Source organism: Aquarana catesbeiana, linkage group LG04 (genome assembly GCF_042186555.1).
Source record: "Aquarana catesbeiana isolate 2022-GZ linkage group LG04, ASM4218655v1, whole genome shotgun sequence".
NCBI classification, from domain to species: domain Eukaryota; kingdom Metazoa; phylum Chordata; class Amphibia; order Anura; family Ranidae; genus Aquarana; species Aquarana catesbeiana.
Window position 1 is genome coordinate 15,288,214 of NC_133327.1, and position 12,420 is coordinate 15,300,633.

Below are 12,420 nucleotides of genomic sequence, written 5' to 3' on the forward strand. Positions count from 1 at the left end.
GTGATAAAATGATTGCTCTCACTCCAACGTTTGCAGCGATACCTCATGTGTGTGATGCGAACACCGTTTACATATGCATGCCCGACTTATGTATGCTTTCGCTTCTGCCTGTGAGCACGGAGGGATAGGGGCACTTTAAATTTTTTATTTTTATTTATTACATTTTACATTGTCCCTTTAATTTTTTTTGATCACTTGTATTCCTATTACAGGGAATGTAACATCCCTTGTAATACAAATAAGGGATGACAGGTCCTCTTTGTGGAGAGATCTGGGGTCTATAAGACCCCAAATTCCTCCTCTACCTTTGAAAGCAAAAGATAAAAAATATATTTGATCTTTTGCTTTAAAAAAAAAAATAGTTTACTTCCACCCTAGACGGGAAGGGACATCATGACGTGGCTCTGGTCCTCCTAGGTCAGTGATGGTGAACCTTGGCACCCCAGAATTTTTGGAACTACATTTTCCATGATGCTCATCTACACTGCAGAGTGCATGAGCATCATGGGAAATATAGTTCCAAAACATCTGGGGTGCCAAGATTCGCCATCACTGCCCTAGATCATAGAGGTGATCAGAGATGATCTGGTCTCTCTTCACCTCTGTGACCAGCTGATGCGAACCATTGGATCGCTTCCTGGGCTCGCTGGTAAGAACGGTAAGTCCGAGAAACACCGACAGCCGCTCTGATTGCTTTTAGGAGAAGTAGAATCACCGACTGGAAAAAAAAAATACCGGGGTTATGGCTGATAGCTTCAGCCATAACCCCTGTAAACCACTTCAAAACGCAACATATATTTCTGTATTGCGGTCGGCAAGTGGATATTCCAGCGTGTTCTCAGGTTCTCGTTTCTCCAGATGAGAGGGGTCAGGAGTGACACCTACATCCTCTACGTCCCAAGGCATTATGATGTCATCAGATGAACACAGACACACAATGACACTGACAGACAGAGATGGGGTAGAGGTAATTGAGTTGATCTAAGGCACTGGGAAGGACAGAAGGCATCTGAAGAGGTCATGCCTTGTGGACAGTAGTAAATAGCAGATCCAAGGAGCAATAAACCAGACTAGCAGCTTGGCATTTACAATCAAAGTGTCAGAGGCTTTGGTTTCTGTACAGCAGACATTTGCTTACAAGTACAGAGAAGGATCCTTGAGCTGTATATGGAAGCAGTGGCCTCTCTGCAGAGGTCTGACATGCCCTCCGCTGAGTCACAGCTAGAGCTCTTCAATCAGCAGGGACTGTGTTGACATGCCCTCCGCTGAGTCACAGCTAGAGCTCTTCAATCAGCAGGGACTGTGTTGGCTGCTGAGTCACCCAAATAACTAATTCATGTAACAGGGTCTGGGAGCTTTGCTGATTACAGAGCTACAGGTCTCACTCAATACAGGGGTTTGTTGGACCTCTGCAGAGAGACCGCTGCTTCCACACGCAGATCACTGCTGGGCTCAGGAGGCTGTTCTGGTGCTGCATTATAAGGAGAATAACAGTAAGGACCTGTGCTGGTGGGCTTTAGTTTGCTGCAGATGGGTTTTGCATTCTCATACAAGTCTATATGGATGCAAAGCCTACTTGTAGCAGGTCAGAAGGACATCAACTGAAGGTCAAAGGCACCTTTAAATAGGTGCTGAATGATTTCAGAATTGTCTCAACCTTGTCAAACTGATGCCACCTACACTGGCCTGAAGACATTTTGAAATTTTGTTTTTTTGAATGCAGCTTCACCTAACACCACTTAAAGCGGAGTTCCAACCATATAGCGACAATTTTATTTTCAATTCATATAATTACATAATAAGATACAATTAAGGCAAGCATTATTCCTAAGCATTGCGCCGCTAAAATTAACATTTTATAAGAAAAATCACCTTATAATTTTCGTTCTTGGCATTTGCCCATCTTGCTTGTGGGCATGCGAAGCGATACCTCACATGTGTGGTTTGAACACCGTTTTCATATGCGGGCGCTGCTCACGTATGCGTTCGCTTCTGCACGCCAGCTTGGTGGGAAGGGGTGCGTTTAAAAAGCTTTTTTTTTTTCCTTATTCATTATTTATTATAAATCCGAATCCGCTGCAGAGACCATTTTTACCTGAAAGCGGACCACCAGCTGAAGAAGAGGATGCCGGGGTTATGGTAGCTAGTTGCTGCCATAACAACGATATCCCTCCTCAAAGTACTGACGTATAACAACGGGGGGGCGGTCCATAAGTGGTTAAAAAAAATATTTATTTATTTTATTAGAAAATGTTTTTACACTGCCCCTTTTAAAAAAACTTTTTTGATCACTTTTATTGCTATCACAAGGAATGTAAACATCTACCAATACAGCATGACAGGTCCTCTCTTTGGAGGGATCTGGGGTCTAAAAGACCCCAAATTTCTCCTTTACCCTTTAAAGCAAAAGATTATAAAAAACAAAATAAAATTATCTTTTACTTTAAGAAAAAAAAACAAAAAACATGTTTACATGGCCCGAGAACCGTAAGTGATGTATGATGTTGCTCCAGTCCTCCAAGGGCATAGAGATGAGTGGCGCTCATCTCTATAGAAAAACACTGCCAATGTCGGATGGTTCCCGGGCTCACTGATCGGTAACATAAGCCAGGGAAGTGGAGAGATGGTGGGGGGCTTCTAAAAGTAATCCCGCAGTGAATCCGCAAACTGGGATCACTTTTATCGGAAAGTTGGCCGCCTAAGGGAAAAAAATTATACTGGGGTTATGGTATCTAGCTGCAGCCATAACCCCAGTATTTAACATAAAAATCATGATGTAAATTCCCAGTTAGGTGGTCGGCAAGTGGCTGGATACCAGTTTCTGGAACTACAGTTAGGCAATGACAGTGCATTTAGAGTGATTATATTTACTATAGCTATTATATATAAAATAAACTTTTCTTTATATGTCTTCTAAAGTGATGTATAATATATGATTTTGTTTCTATATGTATACAATCTTTGTTTTATAAATACAAATTTTAAAAAGACAAAGGATTCCCGGCGCACTATGGGATATCTAAAGAGACAAAACAGCAGAAGCTGTCTGTCTTCAGGCTGCTTTTGTGTGACCAAAACCTCAGACAGAGATATAGGGAGCAGGCGCTTGCCATGAGGTGCCATGTTGAACCTCAAGTGACCAGTATGAGAGAGTGAGAGCGATAACACAAAATTTAACACACCTGCTCCCCATTCACACCTGAGATCTTGTAACACTTATGAGTCACATGACACCGGGGAGGGAAAATGGCTAATTGGGTCCAATTTAGACATTTTCACTTAGGTGTGTACTCACTTTTGTTGCCAGCAATTTAGACATTAATGGCTGTGTGTTGAGTTATTTTGAGGGGACAACAAATTTACACTGTTATACAAGCTGTACACTCACTACTTTACATTGTAGCAAAGTGTCATTTCTTCAGTGTTGTCACATGAAAAGATATAATAAAATATTTACAAAAATGCAGGGGGTGTACTCACTTTTGTGAAATACTGTATATATTCTTTTTTGAAAAGTCCCAGAAGGCTAAACCAGCCAGTGACGGCTAAGAAGTCTAGAACCTCAAGATGGGGAGGACTTCAAATGTCTCATCAGGTGTAAAGGACACCAGGGGAGTGATGGTACCTCTAGTCTGCATGGCCAGAAGAGCAAAGACTTTAGTAGTGGATTCCAGTACAGTGTACAGGTACAGGAAATCATAGAAATCAATACCAAAGTAGCATATACAATATAAAACTGGTGTACCTGTTTACATGGGTCAGTTGAACAATGTACTGTACATCTAGAGGGAACCCATTGGCTCACCATAGGTTAAGCATGTACAACAAAGAAGAAGGTCTCTTCACTATCACAAGTGAGCCTTCATTTGACCAAAATAAAATTGTCCTTTTGGGCATTTGCCCCATGTCCCCTCTTTACCAGCCCCCCAATGCTAATGCCTCCTATAGCCTCCTCTGGGGTCCTACTCTTCATCTGAATCGCGAGCAGTTTCCGGGATCTGCCATGGCTGACTCTCAAACAGAGCTATTGCTGAAAAAGGAAAGCACAAAAATGGGAAGAGATGACTTGGTTAGCACGGTGTTCATAAAGAGAGACATACAATAATGATTCTTTATCTACTTTGCATATTTCGATACCCTGGCCTCCCCAACACAAAGGGCACCTGTATGATCTCCCTTTCCCCCTGTGATGGTACAAAGCCCATTAGCAAAAGGGCCAAAGCACCCCCCCCCCCATGTGCTGGGAACTACTTCAGCAGCATACAATAGATTGCAAGTCCTGCCCTATTTGCCCTCTCCACCTATTGTTACACCTAAGGCAATCACCTTTTTTTTTTCTACACAAAGGATGTACTGGGCCAAGCAGTCCAAAAAATAAAAGTGTATAGTGATCCTAGGTGCTGATGCTACAGGCTCTGGAGAGCACTAAACACAAGACACTTATGCCTCATTCACACGGGCATACTTAAGTGTGTACTGTGCATCCCCATCCAGCCAGCCCATCTCATGTCAATGGGGACGGACACAGCCGCAATTTGCCAGCTGCATGGGTGCAGGCACCGGTCCCCAAATGAAGATAGTTTATGGGGACCTGCATGCACCCACTCAGATGTCAAATTGTAAGCAGCGGTTGTCCCGATTGACACGGGACTGCCCGCATGGGAATGCACGGAACACCTGTGCATCCCTCTGCAGGCAAACACCGCCCTTGCAGAGACGTACACATAAGTACACCTGTGTGAACAAGACTTCACTGGGATTTTTTCTGAATATAGCTAACTCTGTGACCCCTGTGTGCCTCTGTGACTTGTCTATCTGCAGTGCTCCTGTACCTCCAGCGACTTTGGGATTCCTGTGTCTCAAGTGTCCCCAGTGCTCCTGTGCTTCCAGTGACTCTGTGACCCCTGTGTCTCCAGTGTTCCCACCGCTCCTGTGCCTCCAATGGCCCTGTGACCTCTGTTTCTTCATTGTCTCCAGGACCCCTGCGCCTACAGTGACTCTGTGACCCCTGTGTCTCCAGTGTTCCCACCGCTCCTGTGCCTCCAATGGCCCTGTGACCTCTGTTTCTCCATTGTCTCCAGGACCCCTGCGCCTACAGTGACTCTGTGACCCCTGTGTCTCCGGTTTCCCCAGTGACTTCAGTGTCATCAGAACCTCTGCACTTCCAGTGACTCTGACTCCTGTGTCTCCAGTACTTCTGTGCCTCCATCAACTCTGTGACCCCTGTGTTCCCAGTGACTCCAGCACTTGTGTGTTTCCAATGACTCTGTGACCCCTGTGTCTCTATTGTCTCCAGCAGCTCCGCACCTCTAGTGACTCTGACCCATGTCTTCAGTGTCACCAGCACATCTGCACTTCCAGTGACTCTGACCCCTGTGTCTCCAGTGTCTCCAGCACTCCTGTGCCTTAAGGGACTCTGTGACCCCTGTGTCTCCAGCACTCCTGTGTCTCCAGTGACTCTGTGTCTCCCATGTCTTCAGTGTCTACAGCACCTCTGCACCTCCAGTGACTCAGTGACCCCAGTATCTCCAATGTTCCTGTGCTTCCAGTGACTTTGTGACCCCTGTTTCTCCAGCACTCCTGTGCCTCCAGTGACTCTGTGACTCCATGTCTTCAGTGTCTCCAGCACCTCTGCACCTCCAGTGACTCTATGACCCCTGTGTCTCTAGTGTTTCCAATGTTCCCAGGACTCCTGTGCCTCCAGTAACTTTGCGACCCTTGTCTTTCCAGAGCCTCTGAGACCCTAAGTCTCCAGTATTCCCAGGGCTCCTGTTCCTCCAGTGACTCTGCATTCCTAATTTACCTAGTGACATCGGAGCATCTTGCATCACAAGTGAAACCAGTGCACTCAATAGCATCCTGTGTCACCCTGTGACCCCCGAGCATCCTATGTCATGCAGTGACCCCAGAGTATCCCATGTCATCCTGTGACCCCAGTGCGCCTCAAGTGCCTCCATGAAACCCATGTCTCCTTAGGTACATTCCTTTATCTCTTGGACTGTCCCTCTCTCTGTGGATACTGATCCCTGTCCATGACAAAAAGGATCAGTAGATCCAGAGATACAGCCAGATATAATGAACCGAAGGAAGACTTAGCCCACCAAACTCCACCTTTAACAGTATTAATTATAGGTGGACTGCCCCTTAGATTAATGCATATGGAGAGGTTTTTCTGTTGGAACTAAGAGACTGATTAGGTTCTTTCAAGAAGTATGAACATACTTGGAGAGCTCCTGGATGTCCGGACACAGGCCTTGCTCCCCTTCTTGGACAATTGAGGCACTACCGCCCGTACCGGTGCAGGCCTTATACCCGCATTCCATTTGGTGCTTTGTACCAGGGTCTTCGCCGTTGTCTTATTTGCTGGGTATTCTCCATTCATGTGGGCGGCCCAGTTCGGTCTGGATTGGGCCTTAGGGATTTTTCCAAATTCAACTGCAATTGACATCTAGAAACAGAATATACAAAGGTTGTATTTTTACCTTTTTACTTACATTTATACTACAAAAAAGAAAAAAGACCAAAAATGAAAAACAAAAAAACAAAACAAAACCTGCTTCTCTTACATTCTATTATAAAACATATCAAATAAAAATGCCAGGACAGTACAAAAACAGCCATAATGAAAGTAAACACCCCAGAATGAGCTCTACTTTTGCAGCAATTTCTTGGAAATGAAGAAACGTGCTGGCACTGGGATGTTTAACTTATGAAGCTTGGTAATAGAGCACGAGATGCATTAAATGCATAGGTGATACACAGAGGGAGGAGGAAGGGAAGGTGTTAATGTACAAAATTGCAGATGAAGGGTTATTAAACAGGTCACTGCATAGACAGGATGGTGTTGAGCTATACAGAAGGGGGAAGGGTTAAAAATGATCCCACATCCTTGGGATCCACTGATCTGGAGCTAATAAATGATTTATTCATGCATTAGAGCCTTCTTCCTCCATTGTAAGAGGAAGGGGCGGGCTCTTTAATATAAGCACTACGCTGTTTACATTTGTGATCACTGCAACTGGTCATCACAGTGATCACATTGTACAGAGCCACTCGGATCAGCTCTGTACATGTGCCTGAGCCGACCTATCCAATGATGGATCGTTTTACAGCCATTAAAATGTATACACAGCCAAAACCTATAATACGTTTTGGATAAGGTAGGGAAACTATTAATTTAATTTTTTTGGATGGAGTTAGAGAATTATTTATTGAACTCTGGGGCAGAAAGTGAACTAAAATTTCCCTGGCGGTACACAGAAATGCAACAGGAAGTGAGAGGAAATCTACCCCTCTTAGGTAGTGGTGTACCAAGGGTGGGGCCACAGGTGCACAAATTTCTTAGGAAAGCTAAATTAGTAAGGATTTGGGGTCAGAAGAGGGGGAAGATCAGTCTGTGTGCACTCACGTTCTGGATCTGTCAGCAGTGCGCTCACTCCTTTCTCTCCCTTGTAGGTTGTGTGGGCGGAGTTGAATAAAGTGAGCAGCACGCTGATCTCTCTTCTCCATCCTCGCCTCTCCTCCCTCCTCTGCCAACCGGCATGCCCTGCACTCAAACTCCTCAAACTATTAGTGAGCCTGGGGGGGAAGGGGTTATATGGATTTGGGGTGCATATAAAGAGGTTGAAGGGACTGTGGGTGCACAATGGTGGTGTGTATGGGGTTGGGTGACACAACGGATAAGTTGGGGGTAAAGAGTAGGAGGTTCTCACTTAGGAGAGTGCATGGAGTGGATAACAAAGCTGGGTATACAAGGGAACTCAGTTAGGCACAGACTTTCCTACTATGTATCACATGTATATTTATATATATATATATATAAATATAAGCCTGTTGCCTGATTCCTTTGTGATCTATGAAGTGTGCTATCTTGTAAAGGCCCTTGTTAACCCACCATGTAAATTGTTGGGGATTTTGTCCTGGAGAAAAGTGCGGATTATTGAGTATAGGGGCTACAGGAGAATGAGGAGATCTCAGCGGGTATATTTTGCTCACTGTGTCCCACAGACGCAGGGAGTGGGATAAAGAAGGGCACAAAATGGCCCGACGTTCTCTTGTCGGAAGCCACAGCAGGAGGTCTACAGGTAGTGAGGGACTGGCCTGCGCTTCCAACTGAACCCAGTCAGGTTGGTGAAATTCACCTTCTCAATGATTACCAGGTATTGAGGGGAATCTCTTCCAATGGGGATACCTGTTCAGGTGACAGATGTCTAAAGCTGGCCAGTCTGATTGTGCAACCTCCTTTGGCTTCACCAAAACTTTATAAAAAAGAAGAACCTCAACAATCCTTTTAATTAGCAGCAAATCAGGTGGGTCCTACAAGGTTGATGGTAGATCCAAAGGAGATTGTTGAATTAGCCAAAAAAAAGGGATAAAACTATTTTTTGCTATACCTGTAAACAAAACATTTTTGGTTTTAGATACATTTAAGACTCCGCTTCCACCCTTAAGCAGATTAGGAGACAATGCATTGCTGTCAGTATGGCGCAATCCGTTTGCATCCGCTGCATTTCGCTTCGAGCTGTGTTCACAAAATTCCTCCACCAAATACTGAGCAAACATGCCAGACCTTTGTAAAAGTAAAAAGGAAAGCTTGTTCCCGTTTCCCCGCAGCCTTTGATGTGAGCGTGCTCTGTGAACGCAGGTAATGGAGGTGTTTAACTGTGACGGCCTTCATCCCCCCGAGAGATGACAGACAATGGATGAAGAGGTGCAGGTGTGTGATGTCAGCCGCGATGACAGGCTGATCCACCGGTGACAGGGCCCCATTGTATGGACGGGATGTGGAATGTGGGGGCCCAATGAGTGATGGTCACAGAGAAATGTCAACACGGGGCCCCCGTGCGATATTTGTACCTGTTTATTATCTGCGTGTCTAAACAGTGATTTACGTGGCTATAAGAAAGGGAGAGCGGTGTTACCCATTGTTACATTATTACACATTTTTCCTATGACGGTGTTTACATGCTGTCACTAGCACTCTTTTACACATTAATCTTTTTTTTTTTTTTTTCATTTCTCATATTTACCATTTATTTAAGCCAGAGAAAAAAATAATTGAAATTGGATGTCCGAAAAAATAAAATAAAAAATTGGATTTCCGGTCTGTCTTTCGGCTTCCTGTTATGCAATTTCTATGCTCTTATATGTGTTCAAAATATGGAAATACGATGCAGTTACTAATTCTTTGCTTTCGATGTTTAAGTCCCATTTTCTGTAAGAAGTGTTTCCATAAATAAAGAATGTTTAAAAATGTATGTCCGGACCAAACATATTCTTAGTTTTAGATGGAATGGGGAAGGATTAAGATTTCATTGCTTTCTGAGACTCTGATTTCCCCTCACTTCCTGTCCTGGGGACAACGTTTTACCAGACAGGAAGTGAGGGAAAATCTTCAAAAGCAACAGCGAAAGAAATGTAAAAAAAAATTTGGGCTGGCTCTAATCATGTGCTTCTAAAAAAAACACAAAAAAAAAAAAAACCCCATTGGAATCCATGCATTTGGCCCCCTGCATGTAGATTAGGGGCCGGACACATTGGATTAGGGGGACGACGCCTCCGTGCCCCGTATGGATGGGCCAAAATTGCTCTTACTAAAAAAAAAATGTTCCATTTGTATTGAGTTAGGTGGGCTCTTGCACTACATAGCCGATGATAAGTCTAAAGGTAATTGTACAATCAGATTGCTCAGCTTTAGGCTCAACGTACATGAAACGTTGAAATCTAGCCACAAAATCTCTGATCCTTGGATCTACCAAAGCTATGTAATATGAGGACCTACCTCAACTATCCAAGCAATTTATATCCAGTCAGGCAGGCTCTTGCATTACATACTTGTTGCAAGATCTAAAGGAGAAACTTGCCATCCTGATATATTTTTTTGGTCCTTGGCTCCCAGGAGAAGCAGATGAGTGCATGGACCGAGGAGGGAGGCACAAAAAAAAGCACCATAAAAGCTGGAAGATTACTTGCCCTTAAAAATGGAGCAAACTCATGACAATAGCTACCATATACTGAATGGACACCACTGATATACCTGAGAGGCACTCTCTTCTTCTATGGCCTCACCTCCTCTGGATCGGCAGCACTGATAAACCCAGTGGTGCTGCCTTTCAGGGCACTGCTGTCTATAGTGAACACATATCACAATGTGCACACAGGAGAGCTCAGTTGGCTATTCGTCCTGTATCAACAGCTCATGATTGGGAGAGCTTAGTGATAAATCTCAATAGAAGAACATACCAAGGACTTGGCTTTGCACAGCTTGTAAGAAGCAGCAGATGGTGGTCTTACCTCCCCTGGATGGACAGCACTGATACAACTGAGGGGGAGTTTGTTCCTCTATGGCAGGGATATGCAATTAACAGACCTCCAGCTGTTGCAGAACTACAAATCCCATGAGGCATAGCAAGTCTCTGACAGCCACAAGCATGACACCCAGAGGCAGAAGCATGATGGGACTTGTAGTTTTGCAACAGCTGGAGGTCCGCTAATTGCATATCCCTGCTCTATGGCCTCGCCTCCTCAGGATGGGCAGCACTGATATAATTAATGGGCACGCTGATCCCCTATGGTTTCATCTCCTCTGGATGGACATCACTGATACAACTAATGGGCAATCTTTTTCCCTATGGCCTCTACTCCTCTGGATGCGCAGCACTGATACAACTAATGGACAGCCTGTTCCTCTATGGTTTCACCTCCTCTAGATGGGCAACACTGATATAACTAATGGGCACTCTGTTCCCCTATGGTCTTACCTCCTCTGGAAGAGCAGCATTGATACAACTAATAGACAACTTATTCCTCTATGACTTCACTTCCTTTGGATGGTCAGCACTGATATAACTAATGGGCAGCCTGATCCCCTATGGTCTCACCTCCTTCAGGTGGACAGGACTGATATAACTAATGGGCAGTATGTTCCTCTGTGGCCTCATCTCCTCTGGTTGGACAGCACTAAGGGGCAGTCTGTTCCTCTATGATCTCCCTTCCTCTGAATAGACACATTGATATTACTAATGGGGAGTCTGTTTCTCTATGGTCTCATCTCCTCTGGTTGGACAGCACGAAGGGGCAGTCTGTTCCTCTACTATGGTCTCCCTTACTCTGGATAGACGCACTGATATTACTAATGGGGAGTCTGTTCCTCTATGGTCTCACCTCCTCTGTATGTACAGCACTGATATAACTAATGGGCAGACTCTTCCTCTATGGCCCCTATGGCCTCACCTCCTCCAACCATAATACAACTGAGGGGCAATATGTTCCCCTATGACTTCACCTCCTCCGGGTTGGCAGGACTGATATACAGTGCCTTGAAATTTCCCACATTTTGTCATATTACAACCAAAAACGTAAATGTATTTTATTGGGCTTTTATGTGATAGACCAACACAAAGTGGCACATAATTGTGACGTGGAAGGAAAATGATAAATGGTTTTCAATTTTTTTTTTACAAATAAATATCTAAAAAGTGTGGCGTGCATTTGTATTCAGACCCCTTTACTATGATTCCCTTAACTAAAATCTAGTGAAACCAATTGCTTTTTAAAGTCACCTAATTAGTAAATAGAGTCCACCTGTGGGTAATTTAATCTCAGTATAAATGCAGCTGTTCTGTGAAGCTCTCAGAAGTTTGTTAGAGAACCTTAGCGAACAAACAGCATCATGAAGGCCAAGGAACACACCAGACAGGTCAGGGATAAAGTTGTGGAGAAGTTTAAAGCAGGGTTAGGCTATAACAAAATATCCCAAGCTTTGAACATCTCACGGAGCATTGTTCAATCCATCATCCAAAAATGGAAAGAGTACGGCACAACTGCAAACCTACCAAGACATGGTCCTCCACCTAAACTGACAGGTCAGGCAAGGAGAGCATTAATTAGAGAAGCAGCCAAGAGGCCCATGGTAACTCTGGAGGAGCTGCAGAGATCCACAGGTCAGGTCTATTAGTTGTGCACTCCACAAATCTGGTCTTTATGGAAGAGTGGCAAGAAGAAATCCATTGTTGAAAGAAAGCCATAAGAAGTTCTATTTGTAGTTTGCAAGAAGCCATGTGGGGGGACACGGCAAACATGTGGAAGAAGGTGCTTTTGTCCAGATGAGACCAAAATTGAACTTTTTGGCCTAAAAGCAAAATTCTATGTGTGGTGGAAAACGAACACTGCACATCACCCTGAACACACCCTCCTCACGTGAAACATGGTGGTGGCAGCATCATGTTGTGGGGATGCTTTTCGTCAGCAGGGACAGGGAAACTGGTCAGAGTTGATGGGAAGGTGGATGGAGCCAAATACAGGACAATCTTAGAAGAAGACCTGTTAGAGTCTGCAAAAGACTTGAGACTGGGGCGGAGGTTCACCTTCCAGCAGGACAACGACCCTAAACATACAGCCAGAGCTACAATGGAATGGTGT

The 12,420-nt window shown here is 44.4% G+C and overlaps 1 protein-coding gene across 2 annotated transcripts in view; it reads right to left on the minus strand.

Annotated features, from left to right (window-relative positions):
* The window catches only part of FBXO16 (F-box protein 16), an 88,399-nt gene that overhangs the window by 3,151 nt on the left and 72,828 nt on the right, over positions 1–12,420 (minus strand). Inside the window, exons 8-10 of one of the 2 annotated variants that reach the window (XM_073624862.1) lie at positions 8,857–8,895; positions 6,223–6,448; positions 1–4,030 (exon numbers count right to left, since the gene is read on the minus strand). The exon at positions 1–4,030 is cut by the window's left edge and continues 3,151 nt beyond it. In XM_073624862.1, the coding sequence (XP_073480963.1) occupies positions 3,963–4,030; positions 6,223–6,448; positions 8,857–8,895 (333 nt within the window). In that variant the 3' untranslated portion in view covers positions 1–3,962. The remainder of the gene's footprint in view (positions 4,031–6,222; positions 6,449–8,856; positions 8,896–12,420) is intronic. The other variant, XM_073624863.1, reaches the window with a different exon arrangement.